The sequence below is a fragment of the Geotrypetes seraphini genome, chromosome 5 (assembly GCF_902459505.1).
Source record: "Geotrypetes seraphini chromosome 5, aGeoSer1.1, whole genome shotgun sequence".
Lineage (NCBI taxonomy): Eukaryota > Metazoa > Chordata > Amphibia > Gymnophiona > Dermophiidae > Geotrypetes > Geotrypetes seraphini.
This window is the reverse complement of record NC_047088.1, coordinates 13,894,017-13,920,387: the sequence shown is the minus strand read 5'-3', so window position 1 is coordinate 13,920,387 and position 26,371 is coordinate 13,894,017. Positions and strand designations below refer to the sequence as shown.

The window sequence follows — 26,371 nt, the reverse complement described above, 5'->3', positions numbered from 1 at the left end:
ATAAGAAGAGAGAGAAAAAAAAGAGAGGTTTGAGATCAGGAGAAACTCTTATCATGGAGGAAATTCTGTGAAAAGAGCAAATAACTGAAATCATGACATAAGTGCAAAGTAGCAGCTTGGGTTGTAATTCCAAATAGAGTTCTAAGTGCATAAGTCTCCTGTAATTAATTTAGACATCCATGGAGAAGTCTGTACATCATGCGTTGACCAGCTACTGGGTGTCACCACAGTTTTAGGGAACACATTTGAACATGACTAGTGTTTGACGGCTCAGGAACCTAGGATGGAAGTTTGTGGATGTACAGATTTCTTCATGGATGTTGTAGCAACCCACAAAGTATCCAAATTTAATACAAGTCCAGGCACCGGCGTTGAATATTAGTAGCTCATTGGACCTCTGCAGGCTACCGAAGCTTATGAGAGTCCCATAGGAGGAGCCTTAAGCGCCTGGGTCAATCAGAGCCTTAGGCTCCTCCCCGGTGCATCCCAGGATACAACGAGAAGGGAAAGGCCCATCATTTTGAAGAGGTGGGCCTGCCGGCCAGAGGGGGTGTCAGGTCAAAAGCACGCCGGGACAAAGGCGCGCCCAGACAATTGAGCGCAGCGCGGAGGCGTGCGCCGCTCTAAATTACTGTTTTTAGGGCTCCGACGTGAGGGACGTGGGGGAGGTAACCCCCCCAGTTTACTTAATAGACATCGCGCTGCGTTGTGGGGGCGTTGTGGGGGGTTTGGGGGGTTGTAACCCCCCACATTTTACTGAAAACTTCACTTTTTCCCTGTTTTTAGGGAAAAAGTTAAATTTACAGTAAAATGTGGAGGGTTACAACCCCCCAAACCCCCCATAACGCCGGCGCAATGTCTATTAAGTAAAGTGGGGGGGTTCCCCCCACACACCCCCGTCGGAGCCCTAAAAACAGTAATTTAGAGCGACGCGCACCTCCGCGCTGTGCTCAATTGTCTGGGCGCGCTTTTGTCTTTCGCACCGTTGTCTATGAACCGCCAGAGGGAGCAGGTGGGGGCCACGTGTCTTCTCTTTTTTTAAATGAAGAAATCTGGTACCCCTAGCCTAACGGCCTCTTTAACAAAGCCGCGCTAGCGGCTGCGCTGCGCTAACGGCCCCGAAGCCCACAGAGATTTAAAGGGCTTCGGGACTGTTGCTGCGCGGCTTTGTAAAAGAGGCCGTAAGTGTTGTTCTGTAAATATGTGTACATCTTTATAGCATATGTTTTACAGGTAGGCATACACATGGGTGAAACTCACCTGCATGCATCTGTAGCATTTAAGTGCTAGCACTTACATCAGCTCTGTAGTTAGCGTCATAGGCAGCGGAACGCTTTTTTATTTGGGGGGGGGGGCAAAAGCTCCACCCAGATCCGGCCCCCACAATAGTACTAATTGTAATATCATTTTTTCCATTCATTTTCATATACTGTATACACACAATATAATCATATTAACAACACATAATGGTTAACCACAAAATTAAAATACACAAAGCACACTGTATGCTTCTCAGTATTCATTCCTACCAGAACACCTGGCCTTGGTCACACATGCAGAACACAGATAAAAACTCCTATGCAGAACACAGGACCACAAACTAAAAGTACTAATATATACAAACGAAACCCTAAGATGCAAGACTCTGCATGCAGTACAACCCCAGAGAAATAGAAACAAATGCATTTCTTCCTAAACAGTGCAAAATATAGACAGATGTAAATTCTCAAAACTGATACATTTAAATCAATAAATTGAAAATAAAATCATTTCCCTACCTTTGTTGTCTGGTGATTTTATTTTTCTAACCATCTTTTCCCAGTCTCTGGCTGTACTTCCTTCTGTTTGTGCTCTTAACTGTGTATCCAGGGCCACCTTATCCATTTGCTGTTTTTCTCTCCTTCACTTTCTGCCATACATCCATCTTGAGCATTAACTTTTAACATTCAACTTTCTTCCATTTTTCTGCTTTCTTCTCAAAATCTACTTTTCCATGCCTTCCCTTTCCATCTATCCATGTGTATAATCTCCTCCCTCTTTCTGCTCACCTATTCCCATCCTATATAATAAAATGCTAAGCGCGCATGCGCACTCTTACCCCGTGTTCCCTGATCCTTGATCTGTCGGGCTGTGGCAGGTAAGAGTACGCATGCGCACGTCTAAGGACCGGCGGCAGGTAACACACCGCAACTCCCTCCCCCCCAGGCCGACCCTACCCGGCACACCACTAACAAGCCGCAACTCCCCCCCCCCTCCAGCCGACCCTACCCGGCACACCAGAAACCCCCGTTGACCCTCCCAGCCAACCCTCCCACTGCTAGATGGCCAACAAACCTCGCAGCTCCAGCAGTGTCCCAGGCACATTAAACACGCTGCTTCGCGGTCTTCTACTGGCTTAATTTCCTCTGCCGCATCCCAGAGGAAATTAGGCCAGTAGAAGACCCGAAGCAGCGTGTTTACTGTGCCTGGGATGCTGCTGGAGCTATGAGGTTTGTCGGCCATCTAGTGGTGGGAGGGTTGGCTGGGAGGGTCAACAGGGGTTTCTGGTGTGCCGGGTAGGGTCAGCGCGGGAGGGGGGGGGTAAAAACATGCTGCTCAGGGGGATGGGAGGCAGGCAAGCAGGCTGGCATCATGGGGGGATTGGGGGGTTTCAATGGAAACATGCTGCTCAGGGGGATGGCAGGCAGGCTGGCATCGGGGGTGGGGTGGGGGAGTTTCAATGGAAACATGCTGCTCAGGGGGATGGGAGGCAGGCAGGCTGGCATCGGGGGGAGTTTCAATGGAAACATGCTGCTCAGGGGGATGGGAGACAGGCAGGCTGGCATTGGGGGGGAGTTTCAATGGATACATGCTGCTCAGGGGGATGGGAGACAGGCAGGCAGGCTGGCATCGGGGGGGTTTCAATGGAAACATGCTGCTTAGGGGGATGGGAGGCAGGCAGGCAGGCATCAGGGGTGGGGTGGGGGGTTTCAATGGAAACATGCTGCTCAGGGGGGTGGAGGCAGGCAGGTAGACTGGCATCGGGGGTGGGGGTGGGACAAAGTCTGGAAGATAATGATGGGGACATAGGAAGGAGGCACTGGGGGCACTAAGGACATAGGGCACTAAGGACATAAGATGCACTGAGGGCACTAAGCAGGACAGAGGCACTGGGGGCACTAAGGACACGGGAAGGAGGCACTAGGGGCACTAAGGATACAGTACGCAGGCATTGGGGCACTAAGGACACAGTACAGAGGCACTGGGGGCACTAAGGACATGAGAAGGAGGCACTGGGGACATTATGGACACAGGAAGGTGGTACTGGAGGCACTAAGGACATAGGAAGGGGTACTAAGGACATGGGAAGGAGGCACTAGGGGCACTAAGGACATAGGAAGGGGCACTAAGGACATAGGAAGGAGGCACTGAGGGCACTAAGGACATAGGGAGACACACAGACAGAAAAAATGACAGACAGACAGGCAGCGCAAGGAGAGAGAGACAAAGAAACCCCCCCCCCAGACAGACAGACATCTACTCTAACACCCATTAATGTAACGGGCTTAAAGACTAGTCTATCCATAAAAAGCATTTATTCTTATCTCTTGCCTGCCACACCCATTGCTGTGCTCCATCTCCTCCCTCTGTCTTTCCTTCCCTTCCATCTCTGTGCACCATCGCATCCCTCTCTCTCTTCCTCTCCTATAGTCAGATATCTCTGTTTCCCCCTTCCTATTGTCTGGCATCTTTCTCCTCTCCTTTCCATAGCCTGGAATCTCTCTCTTTTCCCATGGTCTGGCATTTCTCTCTCCCTCTACCCATGGTCTAACATCTCTCTCCTTCTCATCTCTGCTTCCTGTAGTCTGATATATCTCTCTCCCCTCCTTCCCTTCCATTCTGTGGATTGGCATCTCTCTCTCCTTCCCATTCCAGTGGTCTGTCATCTCTCTCTTCCCTCCTTCCATCATCCTTCTCTGGAATCTGACATCTCTCCCTTCTTTGAGTCATCTCGCCTCCCTCCCAGTGTAACAATTCTCCCTATCTCCTCTCCACCACTATCATGTCCAACAGTTCTCCCTCTTTCTTCCTTTCTCCCTGTTTACCTTCTCTCTTTCCCTCCCACTCCACATACCTATGTCCAACAATTCTCTTTTTCTCTTCCCTCACCCACCGGCAGCATCTCTCTTTCCCTCCCTTCCCACCACCCCACCCATGCATCTCTCTTTCCCTCCCTTCTTTCCCAACCCCCTCCCAGCCCATGCAACATCTGTCCTTTGCTTTCCCAGTCCCCCGCAGCCCGTTCAGCATCTGTCCTTCCCAACCCCCTCCCAGCCTATGCAGCATCTGTCCTTCCCTGCCTTCCCAACCCCCAGCCCATACAGCATCTGTCCTTCCCTCATTCCCAACCCCAGCTCCCCCCCTTTCAGCTGGATCCTGTGGTATGACTGCGACCTCTTCCCAGTTCCCGACTCTCCTACCTACCACTTCCCCGCACCTATAATTTAAAATCTTCATGGAGCTGGCAGTACAACAAAGCCAGCCTCCCGCTGTCTTCCTGCCTGTCCCGGAAGTGTTCTTTCTGCAGCGCCCTGCCTACACAGGAAGAAGAAGTGCAGCTGGGAGCTGGTAGGTGGGGGAGTTGGGAGAGCCATACTTCTGATTGTCAATTTTTGAGGAGGCCGTGGCCCCTGTGGCCTCCCCTGATCCGATGCCTATGGTTAGTGTAATACTTGCTTCTATATTATAGATGTGTATTTCACCTGTTATGCTATGCTAGTATTCTGTAAAGAATAAGTGCTCTTTAGACATCTGTTTATTTATTTAAAATATTTATCCATTTAAAACCTAGGCAGCTTACAATAAAAAAACAAAACCATCCAAAATCATTAAAACAAACCAACATTTAAAAATAAATGATTACATCAATAAAATAACCGAACATCCATAAGCCAATCATCATACTGAAAGCACCCTAAATATAGAAAACCCTTCATTTCAGTTAAATGCCTGGACAAAAAGTGGGTTTTTAACAACTTCCTAAACCCCTGAGTTACCTAGAACCACCCTCATAGAGCTGGAACAGTCATTTATAGAAAGCACTTTCAAGTCGGCCTCTAAACAAATGTTAAATGTAGTTCATTGTACCTGTCTCTCAGAAAGTCTCAGGTTGGCTGCAAGTTCCGATTTTCTCCTGATGGTAATGTATTTGTTATAGTGAAATTCTTTCTCCAGCTCTAATCTCTGGTGATCTGTGTAGACTACCCGGTATTTCTCCTTTGTCCTGGTTTTACCTGTGAGTAAGGAAATAAGAAGATTAAGACACAGTATTGCAAACTCTAAGTTGATCCCTGCAACTGTGCAAGATGGCATCTGGAAGGGACAGGCTCTGGAAACAATTAATTAATTGCTGAGGAAAGTTTAATCAGGGTGAGTCTTTGGCCTAGATTCACTCAACTCACCGATCGGGATCGTTGTTGGGTGATCCGTGGCCGAGTTTTGCCGAGCGACCGATTCACTACAGATTCAGCATGCAAATGATCTGATTGGACGCACGCCCACAAGCGATCGAGACGCATGTGCAGATTATCCTTGTTGGTTGTAGATGCCATTTGCGCTTGCTCCTCGCACAGGCGAGCTCAAAATAAAGGGGGAGGGGTGGCCGCAGTTTACTTGCTGGCCCTACGAGTGGACATTTTAATAGGAATGATTTTTGTGCAGCCAGATTATGGAACAGAACACGCTTTAAACCCGCGAGTTAAAACCACGGGCTAGCCTTTGCTTTTTGCAGAATATATAAAAAGGGAGTTCATGGGCATGTATAGATATATTACAGTTTTGCAGTTATATTTTTAATTTTGATGGTTGGGGTTGTAACCTCGATACTGGGATTTCAGGACGGCAGAGAGCAGGAGAGTCGGCAAGGACAGTAAGCGACTGGCCCTCAGCAGTTGTTTCATGTTGGATCGGCAAACCCAATGGGTGTTCCTTCTCCTGCTTAGCCTTCCTACTTATGTATGCCATCTCCCCTCATTTGCATGGGCGGATCGGATCGGGCGGGAGCTTAGTGAATTGAGTTGGGTCAGAGAACGATCACAAACTGGTCGGGACACGATTGGTGCGTTTAGTGAATCTGGCACTTTCTTTGTTCCTCAATGAAGCACCAGCTTCAGAAAAATGGCGATAAGAGGCGGTTGTTATTCTCCTCAGGGACTTCTGGCCCAATGTCGATTCCAGTCTACCTTCTTGCTTCCTGGGATTAGCGGCAGTTGCACTGATTTCTTCAATGCAAATCACTGAAACAGATCACATGTGTTTTCTGTGATTGATTGGTTTTTTTTACACTAGGGCTACCTGTGGAACTTAAATGACCTATGTGACCTTTTTAAATTGGCTTTGATCTTGTGTAAACTCGTTTTGATGTGGGACATGCTCCCTAAAGCAGTTCTCTAAATTCTTTTGAGGTGTTAATATGGTGCACAGGCCTACATAGAGCTACAAGGTGATCTCACAAATGAATGTCTTTGGTATTCAGCAACCATAAACAAAATGCCAGATCCTTTTATCTCAAAGCACAGTGCACCATAGATCACTTTACATCTCTTACAAGGTGCTATTTTGCCAGAAACTTAACAGACACCGTATAGGTAGGATGTAGCCAACGCTGAAATGTCTGGTGTTAGCCATGCATAGTTGAAAAATCAAGAACAATAAAACACCAAAATATTCCACAGGAAAATAGAAGATCCAAGACAAAAAAAATCTGTGGAACTGATGTTCTAAATGACAAAATTTATTAAAACAAATTAAAAACAGTCAATATTTGATTGATGTGGTATAAACATATGCATATAAGTAGGATGATTGATGGAACATAAGTAACATAAGTAGGATGATTGATTATGGCATAATTATGCCGATATTAATAACTGTATTTGTTGACACCATTTATGATATAGAATGAAGATTGATCCAGTATTAGTATATGTTGGAACTAGAGAGTTGCACGAGGACAGAAATCCCATCCATCCCTGCCCGTCCCTGCCAGGATCCTCTCAGTCCCCACCCGTCCCTGCCAGGATCCTCTCCGTCCCCACCCGTCCCCGTCAGGATCCTCTCCATCCCCACCTGTCCCCGCAAGGAATTACCTCCATCCCCGCCCGTCCCCATAAAAAGCAGCAATTTCTTCTGACAGGCTCATCAATTCCACAGTTTCTTTTGCTGTTTTCCTTGTGGAATCTCTTTGGTGGAACCCTTATTTTGTTTTCTGTTCAGGTAATTAACTTATAAACCCCCTCTTTTACTAAGGCTGACGTGTCCATTATATTATATGGACGAACCCTGCTTCCAAAGCCTTCCATCCCCGTGGGAGTCCCGTTGGGCAGAGGGGGGTTCCCGTGGAAGTCCCGTGGACTAGGGGGGATTCCCGCGGGACCCGCAGGATTCCCGCGATCCCCGTTCCCGTGCAGACCTCTAGTTGGAACAGAAATTTGATGATTTTTATTCTCACCCTGACCCAGATGAGGGATATGAAGAGATTTTTAGGTTTGAATTTATGTTGAGAATATTTTATTAGATTGTAAATGTAACAGAAATTGATCATAAGAACATAAGACCATAAGAATAGCCTTACTGGGTCAGACCAATGGTCCATCAAGCCCAGTAGCCAATCCAGGTCCACTAGTACCTGGCCAAAACACAAGGAAGAGCAATATTCCATACTACTGATCCAGGGCAAGCAGTGCAATAACAGACTATGGACTTTTCCTCCAGGAACTTGTCCAAACCTGGTTATAACATGGTGTAATGTGATGCTTGACTGAATATTATGTATGTTTTGTATGGAAACCGCTTAGACATAAGTGGTCTATAAATTTAAAAAATAAATAAATAAACACTGCTACAGAAGCCCCTGTACCTCTGTATAGAGCCCATGTATTGTCGCACCTCGCAGAAGCTCTAATTAACTCTGTATTCTAACACCTCTACCGAAGCTCATGTATTGTACCACCTTTACAGAAGCTCATGCAAACTGCTCTGACTTGACTCCCCAGTTATTAGTAGCGGTCTAGAAGCTTTCAATAAACAATATAGCTAAATGCTGCTATATGTAAAAAAAATGCACACATGATACAAAATATACACATATGTAAAGCAAATGCACTGATGTGTAATAATATAAATTCAATAGAACTCTTATACAAAAAAATGTATATAGATGGTGCGAACACGACACGAGTTAGTTACGTGCTTGTGAGTCTCTTCTTGTTGCATATGATTGCACTATTTCTGGATTTGATTTAGAGCTGCTTTTCAAGTTTATTAATATTCAATATCCCGCAAATCATCCTGTATCTAAGCGTCACATTAAAATCAATAATATAAAATTAAAATTAAATTAACCCCCCCCCCCACACACACAAAATTTTGACATGACGTAAACAAATAGGAAATGGGGGAAGAGCTGCAGTTTAAGATAGAAAATGTGGGGAGGGGTCACACAGAAAGTTTTTAGTGATTTGCTGAATGAATGGTATGTTGGCGCGTTCAGGATTAGGTCACTTAAGGTGTTGTTCCACATAGGCATGACGTCATCGTGTTGGCGTCCATGCATTTCCGGGTGCCTTCCGGCCGAAAAGTTTGCAGGACACTGTCTTACATGGTAGTGAATTCCATATTGGACCCCCGAGGCTATTCATAGCCAAACCACGGACTGTGCCGGGTCCGTACCATCTATATACATTTTTTGAATAACAGCTCATTTATTTAGCCCGTCCTCCCAAAGGAGCCCAGTACGGGTTACAGGAGTACATTCATAGTATGGGTAGGACAAGTTTTAGTGAGAAATACAGGCTTTACAGCATTTACAGTGAAGACATAACATACAGACTTAAAAATTCAGACTTAGTAGACATAGGGTGGAGTAAGTTGCAGCGTTTACAGCCTATCTAAACAACCGCCTAATCCAAACTACCTCAACCAGACACAGGAGAACCCACAAACCGTTCACGCATCCCCCCAATCAGAGGCGTCAAACGAAAAAAACTGTACGATGGCCTTCTAGCCACACAAGCAGCAAAACTGGACCACCAACTCTCCAGTTTACTGGTAACGACCCCAGACTACAAATTGTTCAGAAAAGAAATAAAAACCATGCTATTCAAGAAATCCTTGAAGACAAACTAACACCGCAATTCTCTGGAAATGGCCAGATAACTCCTTTTGTAATCCGCCTTGAACCGCAAGGTAATGGCGGAATAGTGTATATATAACATGGGGGGAGGGGTTATATAAGGTGGAATAAATTTTAGCGTTTACAGTGTCGATATAACATGGAGGTAACATAGCTTTTCTTAGCTTCTTGGGTGTCGGAGAATGTGGTAGTAATTCAAGTGAGTTTTCGTGAGGTACCATTTGGTGTATTAGGTGGAACCTTTGAGATCCATCCATCCGGGGTGTAGACGTGGGTCGTTAAGGAGCTGGGATTGTAAGGAGGAAGGTTTTCACGGCCTTCCTGAAGTTCCAAAGACTGTCTAGTGATCTAATGGATGGGGGGATGATGTGCCATAATCTGGCTATGTAATGAGAATAAGAGCGTCTTCAAACTGTCTCAGACGCAAATGAGTGGCCAGGTGGCAGGATCAGCCGTTTTTCTGTTTCAGATCTCAGTATTCAGTTGGGGACATAAATTTGTAGTTTTGATGCTCTGTAGTTTGGTGTCATTATTACACAACAGTGCATTTCCTTTACATATGTGTATATTTTGTATCACATCTGCATTTTTTTTACATATTGCAGCTTATTGACTGTTTTTAAATTGTTTTAATATATTTTCTCATATAGAACATTGGTTCCACAGTTTGTTTTGAGCCATATGTTATGTTTATTATCATTTGTTATACCGTATACAGCATATTACAGACCCAAGTGGTTTATATTTTAAATTATATTCCATATCAAAGAAAAATCAATTCCTAAAGAGAGATGAAGAAGAGAAGTGATAAAGAGAAAAGATGTCCATATATAGCTAACATGTTCAATTATATTTTCCCAGTGACTGATTGGACAAGTGAGATGAGGACAAAATTACATATGTGTTTACAAGCTGTAGATCATTGGATGGCTGGTCACAAATTGGTGTTAAATTTTGCAAAGACAGAGGTGATGTTAGTGGATAGAGTTGGGGATCCATTGTGGCCCGAGAGTGTTCAGATTAATCACATGAGACTTATATTACAAAAGAAATGGAAGATACCGGGTGGTTTGGCTTGATTCCACATCAAGCAGGTATTGGCAGTGGTCAAGTCCGCTTTCTTCCACGTGCGACTGCTGAGTAGATTAAAACCTATGCTTCCATCTTATGATTTCCATTTAGTGGTACAATCTATGGTAATTCAAAGATTGGATTACAAAAACCTGAGTGGAGTAGAACGGGTACAAGTGAATCGATTTTCCACTCTGTCAAAAATTACAAAAAATAGGGGACACTTGAAGTTACGCATTGCTAGAGGTTGTGGTAAGAGCGGATAGCATAGCTGGTTTAAAGAAAGGTTTGGACAAGTTCCAGGAGGAAAAGTCCATAGTCTTTTATTGAGAAAGACATGGGGGAAGCCACTGGTTGCCCTGGATCGGTAGCATGGAATGTTGCTACTCTTTGGGGTTCTAGAATCTTTTGTTACTCTTTGGGGTTCTAGAATCTTGCTATTCTTTAGGATTCTAAATGGAATGTTGCTACTCTTTGGGTTTTGGCCAGGTACTAGAGACCCAGATTGGCCACCGTGAGAATGGGCTACTTGGCTTGATGGACCATTGGTCTAACCCAGTAAGGCAATTTTTATGTTCTTAACGCCCTCTACTTGGGGCTTGCATCTTTATAGCGCAAGGCATTACAAGTAGTGCAAAATTCAGCAGCTCGCCTCCTTTGTGGTGGCACAAGATTTTGAACACATAACGCCATCATTAAACTAGCTCGATTGGTTACCTGTTAAGTTCCGGATTGTGTTTAAGGTTTTGGTATTGATATTTAAAGTTATTCATTGTAAGACTCCCTGGTATCTGACACAGGTGATGAGCTTATATCATCCAAATAGATACCTGAGATCAGAAGAAACTTTACGATTGACAACAGATGGATTGCTATGTGTTCATTATTCAAGTACCAGAGCATCTGCAATTTTGATTTCAGGTGTATCATTGTGGAATAACTTCAAACGCTCCCTGATATCCAGAAATTTAAAGAGGTTTTGAAAACAACTTTGTTTATGGAAGCGCTTACTTGATTGGGCTGTGTTATTGCCTGAGGTATATGTCAGATAAGCTATGCTTTATTATTTTAATATTTGTTGCAGTTGTGTTTGTGTTGTATTTTTGTTAGGTTGAAGCGGGTTAGAATTTTTTTAAATAAATAATAAATATTAAGCATGTATAAATTTAAGTCTATACAACTTAGGGGCTCATAATTGAAATAGAAAAACGTTCAAAAACCGGCCTTAGTTGGCACTTGGACGATCATAAACGAAACGGGTTTTGGACGTGTTTACAAACGACCTAGGCCTTCCCAGTGCCGCTGAATGACCAGAGCTAAACAGGGCGTTTAAGGAGGAGTATCGAGGGCAGGATATGGGCGTGCCGTGGGCCGTGCTAGACTTAGTCATACTGAATATATAACCGAAAGTTTTACAAAACAGCCTAGACGGAACTTGGACGTTGTGACTTAGGCCATTTAAAACATGGTCTGTCACAAAAACCTATATAAAGTGACCAGATAAGCACTACAAACACATAGTACAGACCCCCACACACTACCCCAGTGATCACCGACCCCCCCCCCTAAAAATCACAATCACAGCTTTAACTATCTGCCTCCAGAACATCAGCACCTGGCAGCCTGCCATAGGAAAGCCTAGTAGAGCTGCACAGAGGCGGCTTAAGTCATCTTGGGGGTGGGTTAGGGACCCATGGAGAAGAGGACCCAGGCCCATAAGCCACTGTAATCACTACATTCATGGTGAAACATGAGCACTCCCCCAAAATCCCCCAAACCCTTTTTTACTGCCATATAAGTGGCTCCCGCAGCCATAAGGGCTATTGGGGATGTAGACAGGTGGGCATAATACGTTTTGGGGGTGTTATGGGGGGCTCACCATGACCTATAAGGGAGCTGTAGTGAGATGTTTATGGGGCACCCTTTTTGTGAAGTTCATAGCAGTGCCCTGTAAGGTACCCCACTATTCAGATGCCATGTCTGGGTGTCCAGTCCATCACTTTGCTGACCCCTCCCACGTCCAACAGGGCTTATTCTAGGTGTTTTTGACTTGGATGAATATTTGGATGAAAATGTGGTATAAAGATAGATGATTTAGCAGCTTGGACGATCAGGCGGCTGGACGTATATTTAGACGATTTTCGGAATAAATAAATAAATAAATTTTGGGCGTATTTTTCGAAAATGTGTCCTATGCTGTGTCTGACGTTGGACGACTTGCGACTTAGACGAAAAGGACTTAGACGTTTCTTTCGATTATGCCCCTCCACCTGTTTAATTTCACAGTGACCCCTGTTTTTCATGCATAACAATATATTTGTAGTTCCATTATTTGTTAAGATTTCCCAGATTAGTAGCTGTCATATTGCTTCAGATGGTTCCCTTGGACAAAAGAAAGAGAGAAAAAAAGCCAATATACTGTACTAAAAACTGGTCTGTATCTGCAAAATGAAACCAGCAAGATGGGTGGGAAAAGGAGGAGGAACGGTAGAATATTGAGCAAAGTCTGCAGTGAGTTGTAACTCCTAAATTCTTATAGAGGGTTGTTTTAGAAGCATTTATATATGTAGATTGCAAAGATGTGTAAAATAATTGTAGAAAATTGCTATTTCCAAGTGTAGATTTCTGAGATGAGATTTCAAAGGGACATGGATAGGGTGCACTAATAGAATAGACATGAGGTTTTTTGCAATGAAAACTCACGTATATTTAAAAAAATATATATATATCCATGCTGACTTTTGTGTCAGCTCCAAGGCAGGCATGAGCGCCTACTAGCTGGTTTTTTGGACCTGAGTTCTCCACCCGTGATTCAGCACCGCTGAGATTGTGGGTTCAAACCCCACACTGCTTCTTGCGACCTTGGGCACTGCCCCAGGGACATAAGATGGACTGTGAGCCCGCTGGGACAGATAGGTAAAAATGCTTGACTACCTGATAGTAAACCGCTTAATACACCTTGTCCAAGCGGAAGATCAAATTCCAATCCCCCTGCCGTTAAAAAAAAAATTGTGCTAACCTCCATGTTGCCCAACGCTCAACAATTTGGGAAAAAGAGTTATTTTACCTGGTTCCTTTTGCAAGTGCTAAGAATGTTATAATGCTCTATGGTGCGACCTCATCTGGAGTATTGCGTTCAATTCTGGTCTCCTTATCTCAAGAAATATATAATGGCGCTAGAAAAGGTTCAAAGAAGAGCGACCAAGATGGTAAAGGGGATGGAACTTCTCTCGTATGAGGAAAGACTAAAACAGTTAGGCCTCTTCAGCTTGGAAAAGAGACAGATGAGGGGAGATAGGACTGAAGTCTACAAAATCTTGAGTGGAGTAGAACGGGTACAAGTGGATCGATTTTTCACTCCGTCAAAAATGACAAAGACTAGGGGACACTTGATGAAGTTACAGGGAAATACTTTGAAAACCAATAGGAGGAAATATTTTTTCACTCAGAGAATAGTTAAGCTCTGGAACGCGTTGCCAGAGGTTGTGGTAAGAGCAGATAGTGTAGCTGGTTTTAAGAAGGGCTTGGACAATTTCTTGGAGGAAAAGTCCATAGTCTGTTACTGAGAAACACATGGGGGAAGCCATTGCTTGCCCTGGATCAGTAGCATGGAATGTTGCTACTCTTTGGGTTTTGGTCAGGTACTAGTGACCTGGATTGGCCACCGTGAGAACAGGCTAATTGGCTTGATGGACCATTGGTCTGACCCAGTAAGGCTATTCTTATGTTCTAAATTGGTGCTGGCATTTGCACACGAAAAGCACTGAGTGATGCCAATCATTCCTGCCTGTGTTCGTTTGTAATGGAGGTCAACCAAATTTCAGGGCCAAATTCATTTTGGGGAAAATTCTAGAAATGTCACCTTGGTTAGGCGTCTAGCTACGCCTAACTGAATTCTGCTTGGAGCCTAATTGGTTTTAATTGCTTCATTTGGTATGGTAATTGACCATGCATTTAAAAAACGACACAAAAAAATGATAAACAATAAAACCCCTCTTTTACAAAGCTGCACTACTGACTGCCATGCGGCAAAAGCCCCCAAACCCTTTAAATCCCTATGGGCTTTGGGGGTTAATTAAAGCTGTGCACAGAATACTGTCTGGCACCTAGCGATGCCTACCTGTAAAGTAGGAGAGGCTATGGGCGAGGTTGACTTAGGCATCTCTAGTTGTCTGTGTTTGGCGCTGGTACAGTAGGCTAAGAAAACCCTTCGGCGCTGCTAGGCATGATTCTATAAATGGCCTCATGCGCATGATTGACAAGCGCATTGACTGGTGCCTACAAGTTAAGGCCCTTTTTGTCCAGTTTTGGTTGAAAATTATTTTAATTTTCAGCCATGTTTTTAGTTTTGGCTGAAAATGATCATAAGTTTTTGGTGGATGCAGAAAATTTATACTTTGTCCCATATGTCTTCCTCTCTCCTCAGGGCAGGACCTGCCCCTTCCCCCCCCCTCCAAGTCCTCACCTTTCTATCTGTAGACCTCCCAGACCTCTCTGACAGTCCTGGTGGTCTAGGGGCAGTGGTGCACGATCAGGGCCTTCAGGGGATTCAGCCCACCCCCTAAAGGCCCTGAGGGCACTGTTCTGAATTTGATTGGTTGAGCAGACAACTGGCAAATGCTGCTCAGCCAATCAAATTCAGATTAATACTGCCAGGACCTTCAGGGGGTTCGGAGAATCCCCAGCCCAAGAGCCCTGCTTCTTTTGGGGGAGGGGTTACTTTTTGTTCGGTGCAGTTTGATTGGTTGAGCAGGCTGCCTACCCAACAAATGAAACTGCTACAAACAAAAAGTAAACAAAATAAAAAAAGCAGGGCTGTAGACATAACATAACATAAAACTCACTTCTATACCGCAAATACCGCTAAGTTCTATGCGGTTCACAAAAGATAAAAAATACAGATGAACACAGCAACAAATATCTAACTTCCAAAAGATTCCGTAAAGAGATGCGTTTTTAAAGCACGTCAAAACTGTCGGTAGGAATTAGAAGATGTAAATACGTAATTCAGATCCTTAGCCCATTAAGCTGGGAAGTCACTGAATCTACCCCCTGAAAGCCCTCACCACACACTGCTGTCTAGGGGTATAGTTGGGGCAGGCGAAGTGCCCACTTATTCCTGCCTAGTGTGGCTCTGCTCTCAAAATGGCTGCCGTGGCTGGAGCATCACTCTTGCCCTGGCTACACCACTAGACCACCAGGGGGCTACTCTTTGGATTCTTATTTATGAACTACACTTAGGATTTTGCACAGTAGTTTTTAAAATAAATATTGTACTCCAAAGAAATCCTTCTCATACGTTTCAAGTTTATTAATATTTTGATATACTGACCATCACAAGTATCTGGTCGGTTTACAATGATAAAATGTAAAAAAATTATTTAAAATATTAAAATTATGTATAACAAAAAAAAAAGGTCTAAATAAAAATAGGGGGATTGAGATCAAAACAAAGACTTGATTACAATGGGTATGGGACAGAAGGAAAGAAAGGGGAAGGGAAAGTTAAAAAAAAAAACATTTGGACCCCGGTTCGTTTACAGAAGCTGGATAGCTCTAAATCTAATAGATGCTGGCACTGTCATCTTGAAGCTGGGACATTAGATCATTTGTTATTCTATTGTCCATTGATACTTGTCTTTTGGAAATCAATATGGGGTCAAATAAATAGTTTGTTAGATAATCCGGTGGCATTATCCTATGACTCCATATTGTTTGGCATATCAATGAGGGCTAAGAACCAAATATCCTCTAATAATAAGCTTCTACTCATTATGAGAGGGGTTGCCATATAACGAATTATTGGAAAAATTGGCATAGGCTGAATTATAGCTTTTGATGGAATTCTTTGTGGCCCATATTTAAAATGGAAAGGATAATTGCCATGCAGCAGGGAAATTTTAAGAAATTTCAGGTTATTTAGGAGCCATTAACAAGATACTGTAAAGATTGAAATTCCTGCATAGAATAAATATTAATTTTTTTCCCTTTTGTTCATACACGTCCAGGGTGGGGTGGGGAGGGGGTGGGAATATTTTATGATTTCTTATGCTTATGAATAATTGTTGGATATAAGGGAGGAGGGATATTTGATGCGAGTTAGAATTTGATGATATATTAAGTGATGTTAAAGTATAAAATGATTGTATTTTATGTTACATTTATTGTGAGTTTTAAAAATGAATAAAGATTAATAAAAAAAAATAAATACATTATATAAATGAAAATAAAAGGAAGGGAAGAATAAAACAAGATGAAAAAATGGGGTATCGCTTCCTGAAAGCGTTTTTATTTGGGAACTCAGTTGGAATTTTGATAAGCGTTTTTAAAGAGGAATGTCTTAAGGTGTGTTTTAAACTTTGTCATACAAAATTATAGCAGGATTTTGGGATGAGCTCCTTAGGAATTCGCCTCTCTGGGGAGTTATTGACCTCGGCTGTCACTGAATATGGCACAAGTCAGTCACAGTAAACACACTTTGGTTTTCAGTTTCGGTTTTTCTGAAACCAGTCAGGTTTTTAGGATACCTACTGTACATTGAATATTCATAGGAAAGATGCCCATATAACTTCACTGCATATTCATTGTGTATATCCTGAAAACCTACCTGGCTGGGGGTTCCCTCAGAGCAGGTTGGGTACCACACCTTTGGATAATAATCTGAACTGTAAATAGAGACAGATCTTCCCTTCCGACCCACCCCACCCCCTCAAAAAAGAATCCTGCTAGTATACGGCCCCAATTCAAGTTTTATGGCTATCCAGTCTGCTGCAAAAATAATTTCATTAGGATTATAAGTATTTCATTCAGAATAAGTCAAACTTTCAGAATGTCTTATATGGATAAAGTAGTATCTTAGATGCATATGTCTAGAATGCCTTGAATGCATAGAACTATATAAGATGACATCAGATGAACAGTCTAAGCTCTGTTAGGTCTGCCTGGCTTCCATTCATGTCTCAATACCACAGAGAATATTTCATCTGCGCTTTACCTTCACCTTCAAAGATAATGGAGACTCTGAATTAGTTCATCAGAAATTGATAACAGGCAGTCTAGATGGGTCTTGAGGTTTTTATTCAAAGATGGGTCAACAGACAAAACAGAGAATCGGCAGTCTTCTCCTCTAACTGAGGGAATAGAATTTAGAGAATGACACGTGGACAAATTTGTCTCCGTCCCTGCAGGAACTCAATTTCCCCTGAGTTTTGTTGCTGCCCCTGTCTCTGCCCCATTCCTGTAAGCTCTGCCTTAACCTGACAAGCCTTGAACACTTATGATTTTGCAGTGTTTGAGGCTTGTGCAGATGAGGGCAGAGCTCAGCCATTGGTTGAATGAAGCATTATGACATCACGATCTGAGCTCTAGAATGTTGCTACTTAGGATTTTAAAGTGTTTGAGGCTTGTGCAGATGAGGACGGAGCTTAGGCATTGGTGGAATGAGGCATTATGACATCACAACCTGAGCTCTAGAATGTTGCTACTTAGGATTTGAAAGTCTGAGGCTTGTGCAGATGAGGACGGAGCTTAGGCATTGGTGGAATGAGGCATTATGACATCACAACCTGAGCTCTAGAATGTTGCTACTTAGGATTTGAAAGTCTGAGGCTTGTGCAGATGAGGACGGAGCTTAGACATTAGTGGAATGAGGCATTATGACATCACAATCTGAGCTCTAGAATGTTGCTACTTAAGATTTTAAAGTGTCTGAGGCTTGTGCAGATGAGGACAGAGCTTGCAGGGATGGAGCAGGGATAGGAAAAGAACTCACCGGGATGGGAAAATTTGTCCCTGTGTCATTCTCTAATAGAGCTGAAACAGAAGTGATTCAAAGTTTAGGGATCCTTCTGAACACCACACTTATCTGCTCATGGATCCATTTGAGTGCATGAAAAAAAAATTGGCAATTTACAGCCTTATTTGCCTGAGACACATAACTGCAGTTTCCTTTCACTGAAGCATCTGCCTTCCTTCACAATATGGCTCTATTATCACGTTACACCAGTTCTGAAGGAGCCGCTTGAGCTTCGTGACGCAGCAGATGTTGTTCAGCGTATTATCCGAATGGAGCCATTCTGTCCTAAGGAGCTTTTGCTTCCTTTTATGTCATTAGAGGGAGTCACGGTTAGAAACATCAGCCCATTCACAGGTAAAACCAGAAATGGCTTATGGAATGGTATTTGCTCCAAAAGAGCATCAAAACTATATCAAATCTTAAGAGAGTGTGAGGGAGAAAAAGATATTCCCTTCGATAATATGTGGGCAACAGATTTCAATGAAAATCCAAGAGTAATAGATTGGGCATTCTCAGCTAGACCTACTATGTCGGCATCCATATGCCAGTCTACATTTTTCATTATGCTAAAATGGCTAAAGTATTACATGCGACTTCAGATCTCTGTTGGTCATGCCAACAGCAACCTGGGACTCTAATACACCTCTTATATGAATGTCCTAACTTACAAGTTTACTGGTCAGCCATTTGGTCCAAAATCTGCTCAGTTGTAAACATGAATATTAATGAGTTGCCCATGTCATATAAATCAATCATAATCCAGATATATCGATACCACCGTTATATAAAAAAAATATTTGATTTCCTGATTGCCTTAGCTATCCACCATATTGTTTCCAATTGGAAAGACAATTCGAGGCTTAATTATTACGAATGGTGGAATCACCTTTGTGTCATCAGAAAGTCTGAGGAAATAATAACGTTCAAACAAAATAACATAGCCAGATTCACAAAAATTTGGACCCCTCTTGATGAATATGGAAGGACTCATGTAAATCCCAATTAACTTTACTTTGTAGATTAACTATACTATATTTTACATATTAATAGGTATATTTTGGTGTCTGCAGCTTATTGTTTTGATTTAGTCTTATACTTTTGTATTTGTAAAATTTCAATTAAAAAAAAAGAATGGCATTTGCCTCTTTTGCAACTCAAACCCACTTAGGGCCAGATTCTGCAAACGGCAGTTGATGACCACTTACAAAAGCGCTGCTGATCGCGTGTCAGTCACGCAGCTGCACCGTTTGCAGAATTGCAAATTGCATGTAAGGTAGGCCAAGGTTTTGAAGGCCTACTTTTCCGGTGCCTACCAGTGCCTATTGGCATTTCCGGCGTTGGCCATGTCTACTTCGGCCGTAAGTGCCTCCATAGCCATGATTATGGCGCCATTTTGGGAGGTGCGGATAGGTGGCTACATTTTTTAAAATTTAAATGGGACATTAAGTAGCATATACAGCTGCAGCTCACTTAAGTTAGGCGTGAAATAGTGCCTACTGCCACCTAACTTTCCCCCCTTTTACAAAACCGCGGAAGCGTTTTTTTAGCATAGGCACTGAATCCTCTACGCTGCTTCTGACGCTCGTAGGAACTCTATGCGTGTCAGGAGCAGTGCAGAGCATTCAGCGTGCCTTCTGCGCTAAAAAACGCTTCCTCAGTTTTGTAAAAAGGGGGGAGGGGGTTAAATTGTCATTTATAGAATCAGTCCCTGGAATTTGTGAAGAAAATTAAAATTTGGCTGTTGGGGAAGGCAATTCCTGAGCCTCTTTTTGGAAGCAATTTATTTACTGATGGTACTGGATTGGTCAAGTAGACTTTGTACTATACAAATTAATAGGAGCTTTTTTAGGGTTGATATAGAACTCATAAATTGGATGTGGTTTATGGACTTTGGTGGAACACTGTAATTTGTAATGGGGCTTGGTTTATGGATTGTGATTTGCTTTGAGTTTTTATTTGATAAAGTGGAAAATCAAAGTCAAACAGAGAAGGAGTTAAAATTTAGCAGGGTAATCCTGGACTCAGTCATTTTGAAAAATAAGGCCTGGATTAGAAGGGGAAAGGAAAGAGCTTTCCAATTCACCTTGGTCATAAAGTTTAGAGAGCCTTTCTTCAGGAGACAATAAAGCAAGGCCTCTTTATTTGCTGTGAAAATCATCACCCTTTCCGGCAATATAACCCCCGCAGAAAGGAGGGGGGGTTGAGAGAGACCAGGCTGCATATCAAAGCCAGAAAAAGAAGTGTTAAAAGGAACCTGCTGCCTCTTTCGGACAGATAGGCCTCAAAATCCAAGACAGGGTTATCCAGATAAAAACAGGCCTCACAACAAGTTTACAAAGAGAACTGAATTACCATGAGAAGAAGCTGATACTTTTGTTATCTTGTTACTCCTACACGAGTTCCAGTCACCTATATCTGTTTTTAAAATATGGAATAACTTTTCATTAATAATTTAGATAGGAATAAATGAAACACTCAAAATATCACTGCTATTATTAAAAATGGACTTGGGGAAAATCCACTGCTTATTTCTAGGATAAGCATCATAAAATCTGTTGTACTCTTTTGGGATCTTGCCAGGTACTTGTGACCTGGATTGACCACTGTTGGAAACAGGACACTGGGCTTGATGGACCTTCGGCTCTGCCCTGGGATGGGAAAGCTTATGTTCATTGGATTATTGTAACATCATGTATTTTGGACTTTCTCAGGTATCTCTTAAGAAATTACAGACTGCTATTAGAATTCTTACTAATTCCTGAAGATATGATCACGTCTCTCCGCTAATTAAAGAACATAACTGGCTACCTATCAAATATCATTTAATGCATAAAGCTTTAACTTTAGCATTTAAAGTACTGCACAATGGGCAACCCGACTTTCTTGCAAAATTACTTGTTCCTTATAAACTTACTTGTACTCTACGCTCATCGGCCTTAAGTCAATTAACCTTACCTCCAAGTCATCTGGTTAGGCCAACGTCAACTTGCAACTGCCCTTTTTGCTTCTGTTCCAAATGAGTTACGTTGTGAGTTCTCATATATTAAATGTAGGTCTTCATTGAAGACTTATCTTTTTAGCTAGGCATTCCCTTCATTTTAATTGTAATCTTTATATTTAATTTTTGGGAAATAGGTTTTTCTTATGCTCCTTTATTTCTTCTGTTCTTTATTGGCGGTCTTTTCCTTTTCTTAATTTTTATAAACCGCGCTGATGTAGCGAAGAGCGTCCTATAACTACTAATAAACATAAATTTATAGTACTACAAGGTGTATACAGGGCTGTACCATCTCTGTACCTAGTGGGTTCACATTACATTTTTGGGGTGTTCCCCCCCATTAGTCTAAATGGAAACAGATAGCCAAAATTAACCTGTAAATAAGAAAATACAGAATTTGTGAATAAAGTTAGGCTTTTATAACACAAGGAGTAGATATTTGAAATAATGACCAACAGCAGAAGGGTCGACTTACTACACAAGGATAGAAAGTTATACATTTTTGGATGAGAAAACAGTCAATTACCCTTCTGGACCCCCCAACCCCAACCCTCAATATACACCTGTCTTTGTGCAGTTTCGAGGCATGTATATGGCAATTTTAAAAAAATTACGGCTATTTTTAGTTGGTTGATATTAGGTAAATTTTGAAATCTGATGGCTGAGCAACATATTGGGCTCCTTTTACTAAGCTGCGCTAGCGTTTTTAGCACGTGCTACACGCGAACACTTCCATAGAGCTGGCATTAGTATTTTCCGCTTAGCGCGGGGGGTTAGCGCAGCTTAGTAAAAGGGGCCCATTGATAATTTGCTGCCACCCCCCTGACTGCTGTAAGAATCGAGCTGCCTGCGTTCTTATCTTTCCCCCTACCTTTCGTTTTCTCCCTTCTTTTTGTACCCCTTTTCTTAAACCATTGTACTTCCACCCCCTTTCCCTTTGTTTCTGTTTGTCTAGGTTTGAAGTTTGTCTCTCTCCGTACTTTTAACTTTCTCGTTTCCCCATAATTTTATTATCTGCATCGCTTAGAAATTTTCATAAGCGTTTGATCAAATTTTAAAATAAACTTGAAACTTAAATTTAGGTGAGTAGATTCTTAAAAAAGAAAAAGAAAATATTTCCTCCATGTGGCAGCAACAACATTCAGCACGTAAGGGCAAATTCTATAAGAAGCGCCCAAAAAAATTAGGCGCTGATTTAGGCACCGTTTAGCGCGATTCAAGTAAAATTGGGCGCTGTTTAGTGAATCACGCTGAGCAGAACCTATTTTGGAGGCGTCCAAGAAATAGGCCAGCTCTAGGCACAACTAAAAGTTAGGCGCCCATGCGAGCACTTAAGCACGCTTAAGAGCAGCGATTCTGTAACAAGGCGCCTAACACAAAGCCACGCCTAACATGCATAGCGCCTGGTATTTTGAAGGCCGCCTAAATTTTTAGAGGCGCCTTGTTACAGAATCGCTCTTTCTTGACAGGCGCCTATGTTTCAATTAGTGCTGATTAAAAAGCTTACCGTAATTGAGCTTGTTACTCAATTTGGATAGGCGCTTATCTAGTTGGGCGCCTCCAAAATAGGTGCCTAAGATTAGGCATCGGTTACCGAATTTGGGGCCTTAACCTTCTCTACTTCTGAGCTCCCAGTGAATCTTAGTCTAAGCCCGGGATTTGCCTCCCTCCCACACTGGGCAGATTAATGTTCAACCACCTCACTTCAAGATCAAAACGCAGTACCACAGATCCTCCCTCATCCCATGGTGAGTTCCCCCCCCCCCCTTCTGCAGCCGTGCATCCTCACTTTCCTGGGGCTTTGGCGTAGTCCCCTTGGCCCATCCTACTCCAAGAGCCGTAGCTTGCCTTTAAATGTCATAGCAGAGAATTGTCTGCACAGAAAAGAGAGGATGTCCTGTCCACACCAAATTCAGAAGTATGTCGTTGACTTTATACTGCCCTATGATCCGCAACATGCATGCAGACGTGGGGTTTAATACTGTTCTAATTTGCCTAACATAACGTAACAAAATTTCTTATATACCGGAGCTACCTCGCGGTTCTGTGCGGTTAACAAAAATTGAAATACAAGTATACACGATATAAACACAATGAATTAATTATAATATTTACCAAATAGATCAGTCTTCATAAATTTTCTAAATGCCAGATAAGAAGTAGAGATAGAAAGATACATACTAATTTGTTTATCCCATAATGCTGCCTGATGTACTAAGATCTTATTAAAAAAGCGTTTATACACACATCCTTTTACAAAAGGAAAATCAAAGAGCTGAAGATCACATAGATGTTTTCTACTGGCAAATTTAAAATGATCCATGAGATAACTGGGTAATAACCCACAGGTACAGCCGAGCTTAAAAATCACTCTTGCCTCTATTGGCCTAGTGCGATTTTTTTCTGTAGCCTGAGCAGAAGAGACATTCCTTCCTTTCCGCCCTGGCCCTGTGTGCAACAAGCTACTAAACACAAGATAGGATTGCTGATGTAGATTGGTAGAGGGGAAGCCTCAGAAAACTTGCAGCCATTTTGGGCCAGATTCTAGGTTAGGCAGTGCTAGATACCTACATGGGCAGCGCCTGGCGCAGGAGTCGGCAAACTTTTTAAAGCAAAGAGCCAACTTATCCTAAAACTTTGACCCAAGGTTTACAAAGAGCTCTAATGAGTAGAGAAGGGAGTTTGAGATATTCCAGGGCTCTCCCTCTCCAAGGTCTAGCTTCTCTCCCCTCTTTCTTCTCTCCTACCCCTCGCAGGTCTCTGCTCCTCTCTTCCCTCCCCCTCCTGTCTCTGCCTATCCCCCAACCCATAGCCAAGGTTCTCTCCCCTCTCCAGACCCTGACCTCTTAATCTCCCTCCCAACCCCACAATCCAATCCTTCTGGGCCTACCGAGGTACCTGTTGGTCTAGAGGGGTCTTCATGGCAGAAGCGCAGCCCTCTCGCTCCTGTCTCCTTGTGGCTGCAGCTCTCCAGGTCCTGACCCTTTAATCTCCCTCCCAGATCCATGATTCCCCTTCCCCAGGCCTACCAAGGTACCTGGTGGTCCAGCAGGGACTTTATGGCAGGAGTGCGGCCTTCTTGCTCCTGCCCCCTCACGGCTGCCTTCTAAAATGGCTGCCGTGACCTTTCGCAGCTGCTTACAGCATTTCCTGAGGGGGTAAAGGAGTATTAATTTGTTACATCCTTGTACGCTAAATATTAAATGAAGCTTTATCAGGCCCAGTGCCGAGTCACATGGTTGAAGCCTAAAACCAGTCAGGGCTGGTCAGGTCTAGGCATCCCACAGAGGTAGCGCACTCCAGTAGGAGGAAGAAGGAAAGACAGATGGGGCTACTTGTTCTGCCCCCAGTAGACTTATACTGGTTTTGTGATATAACTCAAAGATGTGCTAATGCTATTCCCACTTCCTAGAATATAGTACTGCAGTAATTTCCTGCCATATGGGAGCAATGCATTGTGTGTAATGTAGTCTCATGCATTCTGCAGCCACCCCTGCTTACCTATAGAAGCTTTATTTCTAGTTGTCTTATCTCCTATAAAGACCTCTTCCTTTTTCCTTCTCAGAAGTATTTCATGATTGCCTGCACTATCTGGAAGTCTTCGGAGGTTAGCCATTATTTTGTCATTTCTGACAGGACCTGTGACATGCTGGATTTTTGCCCCGGCTGCAGGTAAAAGCTGAAATATTCCGTCAACTTTTAGAATTATCCATTTGATTATTAAGTTTGTCTTTTCACTGTTATTAGTTGTAGTAAAATATTTTGTTAGTTATTGCTATTCGTTATTACATTTATTAAATATTTAACATATCAGTTTTCATAGGTTTGTATTGTGGTTTCTACTCTTGGACGTTTTATTAGAACCTCGCTTCTTGTCCCCCCACCCATAACTGTCTGCAGGCAAATTTTCTCCCTTCCTCCCCTGGCTTGTACCATTCTGCAAGGCTGACTTTTTCCATAGGTGGCTGCTGTGGTAGAAAAATTTTAATTCTAGAGGATCTAGCAGTGTAAGTTTTAGCTACCTGGATATGTCCCTTTGAAGACTGTCCTTGCAGTGTTTTGCATCGTGCATATCAAAATATCCTGTACAATAACTTTTTTGTATGAAGACTAGATTTCTTCAAACACACGAGACTGTGGAAATCCAATGTTCTTGACACTGCTTTTATTCACGTTTGTCATAGAAGGACCCGACACGGGCTGTGTTTCGGCAAAACACGCCTTCCTCAGGGATCCGAGATATAAAATACGCAACCTTTACAAATGTGGAATAACATAAATAGCTTCACCAACCAAAATCAAATCGCCAAAGAGGCTCGAAATCTGAACTTTGTGTTTCCAGCGTTTACATTTCGAGCCTCTGAAAAGAGGACATGTCCGGGTAAATCCAGACGACTGCTAACCCTAATCTCAAAGCACAGTGAGGCACATAGGGCCAGATTCTGTAATGGGCATCGAAAGTTAAATACCTATTGCATATCAGTCACACTTAGGCGCCCATTACAGAATTATTATAGGGGAAAACACCCTCCAGGGATTTAAGACAAAGTTGGACGGGTTCCTGTTGAAGCAGTACGTAAGCAGGTAGGGCTGGTCTCAGGGCACTGGTCTTTGACCTTGAGGCCACCGCGGGAGCGGACTGCTGGGCACGATGGGTCACTGGTCTGATCTTATGCACTTAGAGTCATCTAACTCAGTGTTCTTCAACCACCGGTCCATGGACCAGTGCCGGTCCACAGAAATTTCCTGCCGGTCCACAGGGCCAGCACGTGCATCAGGCCCAAAACAGTGTTCTTCAACGGCTGGTCCACGGTGCGATCGATGCGGCATTATCGTCGAGCCAACTCTCTCTTCCTCACTGATTCAGTGCACAAAGCCACGGGCAGCGGCTCCTATGGGCGTCCTGCGCCTGAACCGGAAGCCTTCTCTCTGACGTTGCAACGTCAGAGGGAAGGCTTCCAGATGAGGCACGGGACATGCAAGGTGCAATTAGTACTATTATGGGGGCGGGGTGTGGGGTGGAGATTGGGTAGAGATGGGGCGGGGTCTGGCCCACGACTAAGCCCAGTGTTCTTCAACCGCCGGTCCACGGACCGATGCCGGTCCACAGAATAATTCTTTTATTTCTGCCAGTCCATAGGTGTAAAAAGGTTGAAAAACACTGATCTAACTTACAACCTAGGCCCCTGTAATGTAGGCCAGGGTTTTAAAGGCCTACATTATAAGTTCTTTAGAGAATCACACCTAGATTAAGGTGAACAGCATAGCTTTGGTTATAAAGCAAAATGGCGCTTTATAACCGAAGCTAAGCTGTTCACCTTAATCTAGACCCCTG

At 43.1% G+C, this 26,371-nt stretch overlaps 1 protein-coding gene across 1 annotated transcript in view; it reads right to left on the bottom strand.

Moving 5' to 3' along the window:
- Window positions 1–26,371, bottom strand: part of CDX4 (caudal type homeobox 4) — a 46,223-nt gene that overhangs the window by 815 nt on the left and 19,037 nt on the right. The window contains exon 2 of the mRNA XM_033946865.1: window positions 5,128–5,273. Within this exon, the coding sequence (XP_033802756.1) occupies window positions 5,128–5,273 (146 nt within the window). The remainder of the gene's footprint in view (window positions 1–5,127; window positions 5,274–26,371) is intronic.